The sequence below is a fragment of the Pelobates fuscus genome, chromosome 1 (genome assembly GCF_036172605.1).
Source record: "Pelobates fuscus isolate aPelFus1 chromosome 1, aPelFus1.pri, whole genome shotgun sequence".
NCBI lineage: Eukaryota > Metazoa > Chordata > Amphibia > Anura > Pelobatidae > Pelobates > Pelobates fuscus.
Genome location: NC_086317.1, coordinates 472,657,625 through 472,675,584, shown reverse-complemented (window position 1 = coordinate 472,675,584; position 17,960 = coordinate 472,657,625). Strand labels below are relative to the sequence as shown.

Genomic DNA, 17,960 nt, shown 5'->3' with positions numbered 1-17,960 from the left:
TGCATCTAGTAGCTGTTTGAACATCTGTATGGACTCTGATAAAACCACTTCTTCAGGCAGAGAATTCCACATCCTGATTGTTCTTACAGTAAAAAAACCTTTCCTTTGTGATTGTTTCTATATTTTCATTGACATCTCCGAGAGCATCAACCTCATGCTGTTCATGGGTCGAACAGGGGACATCACTTAGAAAGGCAGAGGTATGTCATGAAATATCCCCATCTCTCTGTTAGTGTAGGGGTCATCAGGTTTTCTTTTGGGCTGAGGCCCCAGATGTTTCTTTAACCAAGAAGCACCCTTGTTAATAGTCATGACTTATGACACCAATCCCAACAGGGTGTAAGTTTTGGCATGACCACATATGGCAATATGTACATTATTGCCTTCAGAAACGCCAACATACATCTATGGTAGTGTGACTCATACAGTGTAACTAAACAGGGAGAGTATAGCATCTATATAGAATCCTATATATCTGTTCCTGTTGTGCATATACCGAAGCCTTGACTTGATATTGTTGGGTAGGCTTTTAACATTTTTTAATATTTTGGATAAACTTTTTTAAAAGATTTTTTTTATCAAAATATGAAAAATGTGTTGATTTTTTTGTTTTTTTCCCCAAAATCTTCAACTTGGCAATAGGTAGGGGCCAAAATTAAAGGAATACTATAGGGTCAGAAACATGTATTTCTTACCCTATAGTGTTAAAAACACAACGTAGCCCCCTTGCCCCCCTAAGTATAGTACATTTTTAATTCCGCCTGATGCTGCTGGCTCTGTCCCTGATCTGCCTGCTTGGCTGACATCATTAAAAGTAGTAATCTGAACCAATCACAATGCTTTCCCATAGAGAGAGTGTCAAGGAGGCAGATCGGCACAAGGCAAAAACAGCCCTGGCCAATCAGCATCTTTTCATAGAGATACATTGAATCAATGCATCTCTACGAGGAAAGTTCAGTGTCTCCATGCAGAGGGTGGAGACACTGAATCTCAGTCACATTGTGCAGCACTGCTCCAGTAAGCACCTCTAGCAGCCATATAAATAATTAATAATAAATCATATGAGGAGTGGCCTCTGAAGTTATCACTAGGCTGTAATGTAAACACTGCATTTACTCTAAAAAGACAGTGTTTACTGCAAAAAGCACGAAGGGAATGATTCTACTCACCGGAGCAAATGCTATAAGCTGTAGTTGTTCTGGTGACTATAGTGTCCCTTTAAAATAGGCTAACCTACTTTGGGCCGCCGATAGGTTTTTAGTGCCTCAATTTCCAAGTAAAGGTATAAAATTACATATAGAAATACAGTTACACGCACACTTACTGACAGACATACAGATGCACAGACAGATATACAAATACACACATACACAGACAATCACACAGATACACGCACAAGCTGACACATACAGATGCACAGATAGACATACAGATACATACACTGACAGACAGACTGTCAGGTCCCATTCCTCTATGCCACTCGCGGCGGCCTTGCTTACCCCCGTCACCGCGAGCGGCGCCATCTGGTCCCTGTCCGCGCCATACGGCTGTCCCCGCCACCATGCTCCAGACTGACAGTGTTTCTGACGCTGCACGCTCCAGAGCAGCTTCCTTTTATGTGTGCCAGACCACACAGTGATCACCTCAGAAACCACAAGGGAGGGAAGAAACACCTCCCACGTGTTGTGGTTAACACTGATTGGAGGTTAGCCAATCAGACACTCCCTGGGTGTATATAAGCTAACCTCCTCCTTGCCTCAGTGCCCTGTTGTGGTCTTTGTTTAGCCCAATAGTGCATTATACTCTCTCCGATTATTTGGTTACCGAACTTTGGCTTGTCTTACGTTTACTCTGTTTTCTCTGCTCCCTGACCTCGGCTTGTCTCTTCGTATTCCGTCTCTCTATTTCCATTTGACCTTGGCTTGCTTTGACTGTTCTTTTGCATAGCCCGGCCATTCTAAGGACCGGTATTGCAATTCTGTCTGTTGTGTCCTGTCTGTGTGTTAGGTTCCCTACCAATCGTGACACAGACATACATATACACACTGACAGACATACAAATACATGCACACACTGACACAAATATACAAACACACACACAGACATACATATACACATACACGACTGACAGGTGCACACGCATTGACATTGACGTTACATACTCTGTTACTAGTATGTATTTTATTTTGCAAGATAAGAGTGTTTAGTGTGCTCAGAATAATTGTCCCTAATCATTTTTTTTATTTATTTTTTCTTCAATTAAAGTTATTGGATTTTTCAGAAGAGAATGCACAATATTTCCTACAAAACCATATTAAGATATGTTCATCTAGTGAGTTCTATTTCATTTGCATATCTCCAAACTGAATTTGGATATCCAATCCTTCCCGTCCATGTTTATTCCCTGGTGTTGCACTTCTGGAGACACCATTGAAAAGTTCCCTATAAGCTCATTCCGAACACATCATTAAAGGGCTTTCTGCTTTGCAAAATGTGCTCAGGGCTTTTTACCGAGCTCTTTAGGAATGCTCACCCCCTGCCCTGCTTTCATATGCCGTTTGGCAAAGGTTAAAAATAAATTAATATAAAAGTAGAAATGCAGAGTCTAATGCTTTACTGAATAATCATTTCTTGAGAAGGGTTCGATTTTATTGGATAACTGCTTCCTGCAGGAATCAAAAGGTTAACGTTAAAATTTCGGCTATCCAAGATTAATTTGCTCCAGTACAGCGTTTTCCTCCAGCATTCGAACATTCTCCAATATCTGTCTCCTGGGCATGAATTCTTACTTTGAAAGGGAGGTTCAGTTTATTGCAAAATGTGTTCGGCTTTTGGCCAAACTCACAGTGAATCCAAAACCATTTATATTAAAAAAAAAATTTTTAAAATGTACTGCGCTCACATACTAAATCTACAACATGTACATATTTGGAACAAATCATTGCCCCCAACTTTTGTCCAGAATAACTTGGTAACAATATAAATTTACATTAACCAACATTTACATGGAGACATATGAATTCCTATCGTATTCAGTCCCGAGATCCAGGGCTGCCATCATAAACATCAGGGTCTCTTACAAAGCCATCAGCCAGAACCCAACCTACCAGAAACACACCGTTCGAGTTAACAACGTGACGTATAAGCATGTCTAGGGGCCTCCTGGCACTATACCAACTTAATTAAGATGACGTTGTTATGGTGCCTTAAAGGGACTCTCCAGTGCCAGGAAAACAATCCGTTTTCCTGGCACTGCAGGTCCCTTCTCCCTCCCACCACCCATCCCCCGGTAGCTGAAGGGGTGAAAACCCCTTCAGGTCACTTACCTGAGACCCTGCTGATGTCCCTCGGCGGTGGTTTCTGCTCGCTGCTGCTCCTCCCAGTGATTACATCAGCCGGTGGGCAAGACTGATCCTGCCCGCCAGTTGAGGAAAGCTAATGCGCATGCGTGGCAGTGCCGCGCACGCGCATTAGAGCTCTTCATAGGAAAGCATTGAAAATGCTTTTCAATGCTTTCCTATGGGGAATTGAGTGACGCTGGAGGTCCTTTACACAGCGTGAGGACGTCCAGCGTCGCTCTAGCACAGGTTTCCTGTGCTCTAGTAGACAGCCACTAGAGGCGGAGTTAACCCTGCAAGGTAATTATTGCAGTTTATAAAAAACTGCAATAATTACACTTGCAGGGTTAAGGGTAGTGGGAGTTGGCACCCAGACCACTCCAATGAGCAGAAGTGATCTGGGTGCATGGAGTGTCCCTTTAACTTTCTCTTTAATGCTTTGCCAGATTGAAATACATTAGATTTCAAAGAGCTGCAACTCTGGGTACATTTATGTAGAAAACTGCCTCTCTCTCATAGAGGAATTGAGAAAATTAATTTATTATTAATTATTATTATTTTAGATAATATAGCTTTTATCTGGCCCATTGGTTACATCAAAAAAAGTTATTTAAAATTTTTAATTTAATCTACGTAGCCAGGGAACGGGTGTGAAGGACATTTTTGGAGTCAATCTACATATGGGAACTTGCACCACAATGCCTTTATCGTTCTGTAAATCTAACATTCCAGACACTTACATACAAATTATTTTATATCACTACATAGAGATCAAAGATTAGAGCTCTCTTTTATTTGAGACAGGAAATGGGGTAAGTAATTAACATGTAATTAGTGAAAGGTCACACTTGGCCTGTAGGCTAGCAGAAAGATATTGTCCCCCAAGGCAGGGGGAGGCCCTGCTAGGTCACCAGTGGGCCATGCTGACAGTCGATGAGCTGTACGATAATTTACTGCCTGGAGGACACCGCTGGGACTGTAGCTTTAAGTCACATTTCTCATGTGTCTCTCTTTGAGAGGGATAATCTGTCTTAATTAAATATATTAACACTTTTCATCAAATGCAATGGTTAAAAGTGAAATGTGGGGCAATTGGCTTATTTTCATGTTATAATTTATTTATTGACCATCTATAGCAAAAAGGGAACAGTTACACTCTCCCTAATCCAAAACAGACTCCAGTCAATTGATACTGCAAACACCAAACAAATAAATAGTCAAAAATGTGCTTTGTGTATGAAGAGTGTGTCCTCTTTTTTTCATTTTACAAAAAGTGCAGATTTCAACAGAAACGGACACTTTTATAAATGAACCTTGTAACATCATAGGACAGGTCCTGTGAGTTCCTGCTTTGGGTTAGCTCAGTGGTTCTAAACTCAAGAGACAGACAATTATTTCGAGCACCCGCCTTGCAAAGACTTCTCATTGAGCTGCATTGGGAAGATTGTGATTGGACATTTACAGAAAGTGTGGGCGGGGTTAGAAGGGGAGGGCTTGTAAAGGTTGCAGACAAGAGATGTGCAGATTTTGCAAGCTGCTTTGAGATAAGCCCCCAATTTAAAAAGAAAATGGATAATTAAATGCATGCAAGTTCTCATTCTGGATATATCTACTAAACAGTGATTATATATATATATATATATATATATAATTTATTTTCCTTTTTTTTTACTTGGGCAGTGGTGTGTCGTGTTAGGGCCAAAATAGCTCAACTGTAAAAAGTTTAGCTATTTTGGTCTAAATTTTAAATTCAATTTTATTTACAAAATGGCCCATCTTTCACTGAGGGGTGAGGGGCGGTGGGGGTAGCGTATTGTAAGAACCATACGTTTTATATAAAACAGCTCTCGGCCAAATAACTGAGATTTCAGAATGCCCACAGGGATTAAATCAGCTCCATATGAATGAAATAAATGTTTCGTCAAACTAGTAGCATTTAGTTACTTTATTCACATCTGGGATGCATTTCCTACTGACAGGTTAGACCATGAATGGCTTAATGTAAATGGTGTTTGGGGAATCCCTGCCAAAAGAAAATCGCGAAGGTTTTCTTCTGCAGTGCTCCTTGCGTGGTCCTCTATGTTGGGGGCTGGTGCCGAAAGGTGTCTGTGAGCCTAGCGTGCTTGATGCCGGGCTCACACTCTTCCATCAGTGGGCGAAATCGCCTACTTTTAGGACAGGCTCGTCTATTATGGGCGTAACTGGTGACACACCCCTGTTCTGATTACCCCAGCAGAAAAGTTGGAGGGTATGTATATACAGATGTAAATCATTCAACCCCGATTGAAAATCAGGTTTCTTGTCAAAATTTACAGACTTTCAACAGTTTTCCAGTAACAAACCAAACAACAGCAATTGAAACAGCTCAACACAAAGAGCACCCTCATGCGGTTATGACCTGCTGCTAATGAGATGCATAGACCGATACCTGCTTCTGGCAGCGTTCCTGATGAATCATCAGCTATTGCTCATGCGCAATGCCCTCCAGTTCAGGACTTGCGTAGTGCAACTGCCTGCTTCATATCCCACCAGAGATTTTCTATGGGGTTCGAGTCAGGTGACTGATGGCGTTTGTAAAATTTTCCAGGACTTCTTCCGCAACCAAACCATGGTGGAATTTGAGGTGTGCTGGGGGCTCCAGGAGGACCCCAGTAAAGCCACAGCGATGGGTGCAGAAGTGCTGAGGTTTTCCCCTGTTCTAGCTAGGAAGCGGACCTTGGCGGCGGTACCCAGCCAGGGTACAGGGAGTCCCGATACAGTTTTCTTCTAGGATTTCCTGATACTTGAATCCATTTTACCTTTCACACGCTGCAGGTTTTCAGTGTCAGAGGATCCAAAGCAGCCCTCGAGCATCACAGATCCACCACTATCTTAACTGTACGCAGAGTGTTCTTTTCAGAGTTTGCTTCGTTCTTCTTCCTCCAGACATACTGCTGCTGAACCATTGGGATGAAAAGGTCCCGTTTTGTTTGATTCACAGAATAGAATCCTAAACGTCTGTGGCTTATTTGTATGATTTTGAGCATATTGGAGTTGATGTGTCGTGTGCATAGTAGTGTACGTCTTGGAGTTCTGGCATGGATACCTTCTACACTCCTTACTGTGCTCAGTAGATCATCAGGACCTGTTGCCACCAAGTCTTGCTGTAGCTCTTTTGCAGTCACTCAAGGTTTTTGTTTTTTTTAACAACCTGCAGCCATTGATGGCTTCCTTTTTCTGCCCCATCCAGGTAGTATAACCACTGTTCTTTCATATTTGAACTTGCGAAGTATGTTTCCAACGATGTCTCTAGGAAAGCATTCAATGTCTTTGCTATATTTTTGTATCCTGTTCCTTGTTTCTGAAGGGCAATGATCTTGTCTCATAACTTTGTGGACCATTCTTTTTGACCTAGCCATATTTCTAACATGCAGTCAAACGTGACACTCAACAAGCCCCTAGCCAGTTCAGGTATTTCAAGTGTTCCAGCTCAAGCACACCTGGTGCAAGTAATGAAGCCCTTGATTAGTTGCAACAGGTGTGCCGTTGTGAGCGATTCCAGGGGGTTGAATAATTTTGAGACTGGAGAAGTCATTATAAGTTGCATTTTCAGTTGAATTTGGGGACACCACATGCAGTATTTGTTGTGTTGAGCTGTTTCAATCGCTTTTGTTTAATTTGTTTATTGCAAACAGCTGAAAGTCTGTAAATTTTGACAATAAACCTGATTTTTAATGGGTGTTGAACAATTTTGATTACAACTGTCTGTGTGTGTATATATATATAAACACATATATTTAAGACAGAAAAACTATAATGTAAGATATACATTAATTAAAGGGACTCAATTAAGTGGTCTGGGTGCAGTGGCTCTGTCCTTGTTTGTCACTAGACTAGACCGTCACTAGAGGTGCTTTAATTTTTATTGCAAATGGGGAGACCTATATATATATTTTAAGGACAAGGACCCCATCACATTAGGAATATAGGTTTGTACTCCCAACGCTATAGTGTTCCTTTAAACCATAAGTGATGGCAATTGGCAAAAGTATTTGGCTATTTTTGTGTAAAATGTACAAACAATACAAGATTTCTCGGATTATAATACGTTTATGGCATTTCTAGAATCCAGTGCCCCTTATAGCATAAAAGCAACATACAGATATCAGCGAGCTGGCCCAGTGTATATTTGCACACGTGGTACATTTATCCTGTTGCTTGTAAGATCTTTAATATTTAGATCCAGAACTAATCACAGCAGGAAATCGGATGACACAGCCCTCTGACTCACACTGACACACAAAGCAGATTCCTGGTATCAGAAGTCAGTAAGACTGTGGTCGGTTTCGGGAGACCCAAGATGCTCTCTGCGTTATTGTATTACAGTATAAAAAGTGTCATTCTTTAAATCCTCATCTCTTAACTCCTGTGTAGAAACACCTTTTGGGTTTATTTCATAGATTCCTTATTGTAAAAGAGGAAGGGGCTTCTCAAGTAAATACTAGATTTTTGTGAAGTTGTTTTAACCTTTGTTGACCTTTTTGCTGGAGAGTGAAGATGTGTGTGCATTTGGGTGTCTGATGTCAAAAATCACACCAGACTCCTTCACTAAGCATGGAATTGCAGTCAAATGGTTTGAAAACTATAGGAAAAAAATGTTTAAAAAATTAGTCAACTATATATATACTTTGTGTACTGCACAATTCACAATTTGGTGAATAACCCCCACAGATTTTGGGAAGGAAATGGTCTTATACAGCAAAACAAACAACCTTATGGGGATATTGTATGAAATTAACTATTCGCAGGACTGGCCCCTTGGTCCTTTATTTGATTGAAGGAGCCTGGACCAAGTTTTCCATTTGTTTATTTACCATAATGTTACTGTCGAGCCATAACATGGTGGCTGAGGTGGCAGTCCTGGATTTGGCTGTGTTTAATGGTGTGATGAAATTGGCAAGCATGCTATTTTGGAAAAAAAAAATAAAGGGTGGAGTCTGCAAATGAATCATTTAGTCTGCGTTTCTCCAAAGAGCGATCTTTTTTTGGGAGGAGTATTTGAGTCGTGGAACATGGGGGCCAATATTAAAGGACCACTCTAGTGCCAGGAAAACATACTCGTTTTCCTGGCACTATAGTGCCCTGAGGGTGCCCCCACCCTCAGGAACCCCCTCCCGCCCGGCTCTGGAAAGGGGAAAAGGGGTAAAACTTACCTTTTTCCAGCGCTGAGCGGGGAGATCTCTGCCTCCGATCCTCCTCCGTTCCGCCCCGTCGGCTGAATGCGCACGCGCGGCAAGAGCTGCGCGCGCATTCAGCCGGTCGCATAGGAAAGCATTTACAATGCTTTCCTATGGATGCTTGCGTGCTCTCACTGTGATTTTAAAAAATGGGTTAACCCTAGCTGGACCTGGCACCCAGACCACTTCATTAAGCTGAAGTGGTCTGGGTGCCTAGAGTGGTCCTTTAAATCATATAGTCATCCCTGGCAAATGTATGATGCTATTTAAAGCATTGATCATAAAATAGCAACAGTATATGATTATTGATATTCACTCTTCGGTGCTAACCCAGTGTTTTCACAAATTGTAGAGCTTCTTGTATCAACTACTATATAAGAATTTATTAATAAATTTAAAAAATCCACCAAAGCATCTATAGACACATATCTCTGCAATATGTATGAATATAGATAGAAAGGTTCTACACAAGGACAGACGCACAGAGAATTTGTAAATTATAAACATACTTCTATAATAAAGAGAGAATTCGAAGTTAATTTCACATGTAAGGCCAACATAGCCGAGTCAGATATTCCCGCAGTTCGGCTACTTTGGTCTTAAGTATGAAATACAGTTTGAATTCACTATAAATTCTTCAGTGAAAAGCCATGAAAGTGTCACTCCAGATAAAAAACTGAATGTTTGTTAGATACCTTGTGCTAGTCTCTAGAATCACATGTTGGCTTTTGGGGTTCAGTAAACTAGAAATCGCTCATGTTAGGCCAAAATGGTTTAAAGACTATCCGAGTGTCCTGAAGAAACTGTATGGAAAGCTTGTTTCAAACATTCTTTCTGCCCCATACCACAGAGCTACGTATAGAAACAAGGCTATGTGTGTTTATATTTAGTTTGCTTTTAGCCAAGTTTGGGAGCTGTCAAATCTTTGTATATTTAGGGCTGTTTAATAATTTCACAGTGAATCAATCAGTGTTGGTGAAATTACATTTTCAGTACTCTATTGCATAAATTAAGCTGTATATATATATGTTATTGTATGATGGCCCCAGAACATTAAATGGTTACCCCAAGCATGCTGTAGTGGTTATGGTGCCAGGTACTGTCGAATGTGGACCATGCACGTCACTGGACCACCATGGAGAGCCTCAGTGCCAGGGTTTGTCCCCGTTACCTGGGTCCCTGTCTGGCACCGAGGCTCCATGGTGGTCCAGTGACGTGCAAGTTCCATATTCGCCATTCAATGGCTGAGAGCATCAGCTGACCACTCTCAGCCAATGACTGCAATTCTGGCTGTCAATTGCACAGAATTGACATTAGCCAACCCAGAGCTCTAGTTCTGCACTGGCTGATGACACCCCTATGATGCTGCTACAGGTGAAGTTACACCCCTGAGAGCATAGGGGTCAATCTCTGTATGTGCAGAGTTTTAAAGCAAAAGGCTGCACACACAGATTCCAGGCACCATGAACACTTCATATCACTGACGTGGTCATGGTGCTTGGATTAACCCTTTAAATCTGACGCATTCTATGCTGATGTTCTGTCCTGTCCGTTTCCCCAGGTTCTATGATAAAGTACACACCTTTCACCAGGTAACAGATAATCCGGTGGCTGATCCCATTCTTGCCTACACCTTGTTAAAGAGGCTGCACTTGGAGTGGATGAACGTGGTACACAGTTTAGAAGTTACTGAAAATATCCAAGGTACTGATTGCCTTGAATTTCCGAGGGTGACTAGCTTTGTTTTTTAAAATGAATATGGCTTCTTCTACAGGGTTAGTTATGGTGTGATCAGCATATTTCCATTAAAGAAAGTAGACACGCTTTCAGCATCAAAAGAGTTCTCCATTGCCCAAATACAAAAATCAAATTTTAGTAGGTATACCCTCAATGAAAACATGCATGCCTTTAATTGTGTACATTTTTAGATTGGTATCTAAATATAGCTTGCAAAATCTCCAGATCTGCAGCCTTTGCAAACCCTTCCCTTCTCACCCCGCGCAGACTTTCTGTAGCTGTCCAATCACAAACTATCCAATGCAGTTTAAGTCTTTACAAGGCAAGTGCTCTTGGCAGTTGCAGTCTCTTGAGTTGAGCTCTGCTGAGCTGACCAAACCAGGAAGTAACAGGACCAGTTGTCTGATTGACTGCCAGGGGGGTGTAACCAGGTTATTTATAAAAGTGACAATTTATATTGAAATCTGCATTTTTTGCAAATTGGGAAAAAGATGACATTCTCTTCACGTAAAAAACATTTCGGCAGGCTAGAGTGCTTTAAGGGTCCAGGGGTCCAGGGTGTCCCTTTAAACTGGAGTTGGAGGTTAAGAGCATCTAGGAATCTTGCTATGGATGCCCCTTCAATACAGAATGGCCACATGTACAGTTCTAGAACCTCGGCAGCCATTGCACCACATGGCACAGTGAGGACACACATTAAGCATGTAAAAGTTCCCTTATTCTAGCCTTAAACTTGGCCATATCAGACTCTTATTCGTGATATACATAATGAGCAATGTTGTCTGTGTACATTTAGTCATTGTTAATAACACAAAACATTTTTTTCAAGAATAACTATTATCTTTTCTGTTTTGTGCCTTCTTGGTTTGCAGCCCTGAAGGACGGGTACGAAAAGGTGGCGAAAGATCTGCCCATTTTTGAAGACGTAGAAGGAGCAGCCAGAGCTTTAATGAGGCTACAGGATGTCTATTCCTTGAATGTGCAGAGAATGGTGAAAGGAAAACTCCAACGAGACGCCCGCACCGAACTGAGCCTCCTTTACAACCCTCCAATGCCCTCCATCATGTCTGCAGATGACTGCTTCCATATTGGCAAAGTAATCAAGTTTCCTTTCCATAATCCTCGTTAGTAAATGCCTCTTATCTTGGTCTTTTCATGAAATCAAAGAAAAAAAGTTACTTGCCCACTATTCCAAATCCCTGTGGAGGTTTTTCGTTCCACTCCGATGGCCATTAGATGTAAGCCCACCTGCCACGTCAAGGCAAACCTCTTAGGTGGGTCCTACACTAACAATTCACCTTGCTTGATTCCGCGTAAAGGCAAAGAGAATCTGTAATGAGACAGAGAGGGGTATTTTTCTAAACTTCTACATACTTATTAACCCTTAATAGGGAACACATGGGGTGGATGGCAGCATTGTAACATGGCTTTGTGAGACACAGGGCCTAACACTCAACCCCTACGCAGTGATCACCACCTGAACAGAGACTGTTGGCGTCAAAACGATCACCAGGCCTACAAACGTCACACTATACCGTCCTCACAGAGAGGGCTCTAACAGCCACAGCCAGACTGCAGGGATAGCTCCTAGAGGTTATTTAGCTAGTGTCACGCCGCCGTGCGCTCCTGCCAGAGAATAATAGGGGTCTCGGCGGGCGCGTATCTTTGCGGCGGCATTCCCACATCGCAAGGGGAATTCCGCCGAATACTCACTCTGTCTCTAGGCACCTGTTGGGTCCACTCCTGCTCGGGAGCGGGCTGGGACCCGGCGGGCGCATCTAGTTGTGGCGGCATTCCCACATGGTAATGAGAATGCCGCCAATCACTTACCTCCTCTTGCGATGCCTGCTGTCCTCTGGCAGGCACTTCTCCCCTCACACAGCGGGCGGGTCTGTAATCATTAGAGCCGCCGGCCGCCGCAAGTAAGAACCTTTTAAGATTCCTGCTTAGACTGACTTTGGAAGTGTGTGTGTGTGTCGTCACACACACGTTTACTGTCACATGCTTCCCTGCAGCCAATCAAGGAGCACCTTAGGCTATTTAAACCTTTTTTCCTTCATTTCTCTGTGCCCTGTCATGGTTTCCATTCTGGTTATCTGAGAGCGCGTTTCTGGTATTGTTTCTTGTGTATTTTGACCTTGGCTTTCTTACTGACTATTCCGATCTCTGTATCCCTTGACCTTTGGCTTGGCTCCTGACTATTCTGCCTTATACACCCTGTTCCAAATTATTATGCAAATTCTTTTTAAGTGTCACAAAGATTAAATATTTTGGTTTTCAGTTTAACTCATGGATGGCATTGTGTCTCAGGGCTCTTTTGATCACTGAAAATAATCTCGGACACCTGTGATAATTAGATTGCCAGGTGAGCCCAATTTAAGGAAAAACTACTAAAGGAGGGTGTTCCACATTATTAAGCAGAGCACCATTTTCATGCAATATGGGGAAGAAAAAGGATCTCTCTGCTGCCGAAAAGAGTGAAATAGTTCAATGCCTTGGACAAGATATGAAAACATTAGATATTTCACGAAAACTTTAGCGTGATCATCGCACTATTAAGAGATTTGTGGCTGATTCAGAGCACAAACGGGTTTGTGCAGATAAAGGCACATTGAGGAAGATTTCTGCCAGATCCATGTATCGGATCAAGAGAGCAGCTGCTAAAATACCATTACATAGCAGCAAACAGATATTTTAAGCTGCTGGTGCCTCTGGAGTCCCACGGACATCAAGGTGTAGAGTCCTCCAGAGTCTTGCAACTGTGCCTAAACCTTCTATTCGGCCACCACTAACCAATGCTCACAAGCAGAAACGGCTGCATTGGGCAGAAGAAAAATACATGAAGACTAATTTTCAAACAGTCCTGTTCACTGATGAGTGCCGTTCAACCCTGGATGGTCCAGATGGATGGAGTAGTGGATGGTTGGTGGACGACCACCCTGTTCCAACAAGGCTGCAACGTCAGCAAGGAGGTGGTGGAGTCATGTTTTAGGCCGAAATCATGGGAAGAGAGCTGGTTGGCCCTTTTAGGGTCCCCGAAGGTGTAAAGATGACCTTTGCAAAGTATGTGGAGTTTCTGACTGACCACTTTCTTCCCTGGTACAGAAGGAAGAACTATGCTTTCCGTAATAAAATCATCTTCATGCATGACAATGCACCATCTCATGCTGCAAAGAATACCTCTGCATCAATGGCTGCTATGGGGATAAAAGGAGAGAAAGTCATGGTGCGGCCTCCATCCTTCCCTGACCTCAATCCTATTGAGAACCTTTGGAGCATCCTCAAGCAAAAGATCTATGAGGGTGGGAGGCAGTTTACATCCAAACAGCAGCTCTGGGAGGCTATTCTGACATCTTGCAAACAGATTCAAGCAGAAACTGTCCAAAACCTCACAAGTTCAATGGATGCAAGACTTGTGAAGCTGCTATCAAATAAGGGGTCCTATGTTAAAATGTAACTTGACCTGTTAAAATGTTTAAAACGTTAAAATGTTGTTATAAGTTTGATTGAAATAGCTTTTTATTTCAGTAAATGTGCTGCAAACACAACAAATGACAATTTCCAGTTCTTTACAACCTATAAAGTGTTTTGAAACTTACTGTGCGTAATAATTTGGAACAGTGCATTGTAAGTTTTTTATGTTTAAAAAAAAAAATACTGTTATCATTAGGAGGATTGTACAATAAAATTTGAATTGTACTCTTAATAGTTGATAACATGAGAATTATGCTGACTGTTATTTACATCAATTATTTAGGTAAATGAGAAAAATATCATTTGCATAATAATTTGGGTGTATATTCCTTGACCTTTGGCTTACATACCGTTTACGCTATATCTGTATTCTTGACCTCCGCCTGTCTTGTGTTTTTCCTTTTATACATTAAATCCGGCCGTTCTAAGGCCCAGTAATACGTCTTGGGGTTTTCTTTATTTTTACTTAAATTCTGCGTGTTGGGCATATTAGTGTATCCTGACAGCCAGCATCTCTGATCTATTTATACACATGTTCGACTTTTATTTTGTGTTTGTTATATCTTTTTTTCCTACCACAATTTTCCAATACTAAGCCAACCACAGTAGCACCTATAGGGAAGACGGGCCTATTGATTTAGATAAGCAATTACCCTTGATACACACCGAGCACACAGGCCTGGCTACCTACCCAGGGTGATGTGCTCCGATGAACTGAGAAAGGCACCACTTAAGATTGTTTCCTTAAAAATAAGATGGGGATTGTCTGTATGCTCATCCTAAATAACACCTCTGCACTTGCACTCGTTACCTATTTTCGACAAACCCTGTGCTCAATCCGACAAAGATGTCCCTCACAAGTGCGGAGTATCATTATCATTATATTATTATTATTGTTACTATTTTATTATACCATTTTAGATATTGTGTAGATTCAGCGAATTGTCTATCCATATTTTTTTTATAAAGCGCACAGACAAGTTATGTCTCTGTTTAAGTGTGCAACCCCTTAATACCCCCAAAAAGTGTCAGTATATATACTCCAAAGGCATAACTCGTCTGCCATATCTTGTAGCTGACAAGTTGGTTTTACTTGTGATAACTCTATACTACAATATAAAATGTACAATGAAATGACATGCCAAACAACTGTAACAAATTGTTGACCGATGCACTGGCAATAGCTGTTGTGGCATTGCTAGATTCTATATATTTTTCTTGCACGCCAAAAATAAAGAATTTTTTTTTTTTATAGTATTTATTTTATTAAATGCTACTTTTTATTAACATGTTAGCTTTTCATCAGGTTTACCCAAGGTATAATTACTTGTGGGTAAATCATTACCAAACCCATCCAAATATCTGTGGCCCAGAGGTCGGCAAGGCTAATTTGATGTAACGTTATTGCTCAGGTGGCCTATGACATGAATGACTTTTATCACTCGATACCATGGCTGGAGGAAGCGGTGAGCATGTTCCGAGGGACGTACGGCAATTGGTATACAGAGGAGGAGGGAAGTTTAGAAGAGGCTCTGGATTACTTGGCATTTTCTCATTATAAAGTAAGTTTAATTTCTTTTTTTTTTCTTTTTTTTGTTCAATGCATTTTACATTGGATCTGCTGTTTTATAAGGGGAGAATGTGTTAGGATTTAGAATAGTAAGATTATTAATTTAACTCTGCCTGTATGTGTGGGGAGGAAGCAGACCCCCTCCACCTGTTTTAGAACTTAAATTCCTCTGATGTGTTTCATCATTTTGGACAGCTCCCCAATAACTACTACGGTCCCCTCATTCCCAGGTAATTATGTATGTACAGGTTTCCACAACTTCTTGGTACTGTGACTCCTATAATTCAACGTCAGCACGTAATCTGGTCGAGAATCATGTGAGTTGCAATCTACAGAACAGATTGCTAGAGGCACCCCCGGGTATCACTGTATATAATCTTTGCGCATATTTTAACATATTCAGATTTTTTTTTCATACAAGAGCAAGCTGTATTTGCAGCCCAGCAAATTGTAATGGATTCCAGGTTCCCCAGTAGGTGTCATTAGAAGATAAAACCCACATTCAGGATTTGTACAGAGGCGTACTCACGAAGGTTGGCATCGTTCCATAGTGTGTTCTGTCAGCTGGATTTAGGATAGCCAAAGCAGTCCAATTCTGAAACCGGGAATATGAGGAAGGTAGCAGAATGTAAAGGGCAATGAAACATTTATTCATACATTTCATTGCTGCTAGCCGTGGTATGGATAAACATTAAAATAGAGAGGTGTTATTAGACTGTAAGTGTGCGTATGCATGTGTGTTTATGTGTGTGTGTGCTGTCTGATTTTATTTGAAATTATTATTTTTTATTTGTTATTTAAGAGTCCCCTGCTCCTAGCTTAAAATATTCTTTTAAATAACGCCTTATTCTTTGCAAAAAAAAAATTCAGTCCATTATAGGTGATTCCTCATCGAATTGCAAATCCAAGGCCAAAATAGCTGTAAAAATACAGCTGAGTTGGCGAATATTTCCATTTGGGCTGCTTTGCCTAATATTTGCAATTCTCTGGTAAATTCTCAACAATACATCATTTAGGGGCTTCTTTACCAAGTGCGGAATTTTGTCTGGATTTGGGGACAAAATTTGGGGAGAATGACCTGATTCTGCTCAGATTTGCAATTCTCATAGTTACTAAAACCTTAATCCAGCTGAAATTCTGTCATTCTAAATTAGCACAATCCACAGAATCTGATTGGCTGCTGCCATCGCATGCTCTCTGTAGTCTTGGTTTTTTATTAGGAACTGTCAATCATGGTTTGGAAATTGTGATGTGAATCCAACATGGCAGCCTCCTTGTTGAAACATGGACAGATCTTCAAATTCTAATTCTGGCTAAACATACTACAGATTTCTTATATGAAAATAACGTTAATATATTAATCTATTTGCTTTACTGTTTTAACCTTATTTAATGGATATAAACTTTCATATGGCAATGTCTCTTTAACATAAGAATATTTACCTTGGCAGCAGGGAATACATTAAATTTCGCCTGTGCCAGGGGTTTGGTTTTTATGCCCCCTCTTCTCTACACCCAGACAATCTTTGTTGTGCTGATGAAGCTTGTTAAAGGTTTCCTGGTTTAGTGAAATGTGGAAAAATACAGCATCCAGTGTCTAGTTATGTTATACGGTCATGGTGCCCTAGCATTTATTCCTCTCCTTGGGGAGAAAGTACCATAATTCCAATTTTTACAGATTCAATGCATACATAAAATGACTTCCACCAGGTAAATGATCCCATGTGACAGATTAAAGAAAAATCAAACAGCAATCTAATTATACTTTGAGAATTTTGTCAGAAACAAGCAATGCATAAAAATAGTAGAAATCACATAATTTGTTCGTTGTCTCCACTTTTTTGTTCCAAATAAAATGACTGCCTTTTAGAAGAAACCTCAGGTGTGCCTGAATATTTATTTTCTCCCATTTGATGTCTCCAGGGATTGGCCCTCCCTTTCTGGAGCACCCTGCAGAAAGTATCCCCCCCCCCCCCCCCCCCCCACACTCACACACACACTTTTTTTTGTGTGTGCATTATACTCTTGGTTTTTTTTTTGTTTTTTTTTTTTCAAATACTGATGAACTCAGCCAAGGTGGACCCTGCCCCTGATCTGCCTCCTTGGCTGACATAATCAGAATTGAGGATCTCAGCCAATCACAATGCTTTCACATAGAAAAAGAAGGTGGGGCGGTGCCACACGCTGCCCTGACCAACCAGCTGCCCCCCCTAGAGATGTATTATATCAGTGCATCTCTATGGGGAAAGTTCAGCTTCTCTGTGCAGACAAAATTCAGCCACCACACACACAACACACAATAGAGTTTGGCTGGCTGTTGTGTGGACCTACCAAGCCCCTGTCTGAGACCGAGCCCTAAGTATCTGACATAGCATGACAAAAAGTGTTAATAAAAACAAAACTAAATTGTCAAAATAAAGCTAAAACAATGACCAGAATTGCTTTCAATTGTAGTATGTGGAGTTTGTATTGGTGGGTTTGTTCCTCACATAGGAGTGAGGAATGTGTGGAGAGGAATGGTAAGTGAGGGAGAGTGTTGTGTAGTCAGAAGTTTGTAAATAGGTTAACATATAAGTATGAAGAATTTAAGAATAACATTTTAGAGTTGATAGAAGCCACAGGAGC

General features: G+C 41.1%; 1 protein-coding gene across 1 annotated transcript in view; it reads left to right on the top strand.

The window, feature by feature from the left end:
- Positions 1–17,960, top strand: part of P4HA3 (prolyl 4-hydroxylase subunit alpha 3) — a 45,148-nt gene that overhangs the window by 11,270 nt on the left and 15,918 nt on the right. The window contains exons 2-4 of the mRNA XM_063444976.1: positions 10,116–10,258; positions 11,164–11,387; positions 15,178–15,327. Of these exons, the coding sequence (XP_063301046.1) occupies positions 10,116–10,258; positions 11,164–11,387; positions 15,178–15,327 (517 nt within the window). The remainder of the gene's footprint in view (positions 1–10,115; positions 10,259–11,163; positions 11,388–15,177; positions 15,328–17,960) is intronic.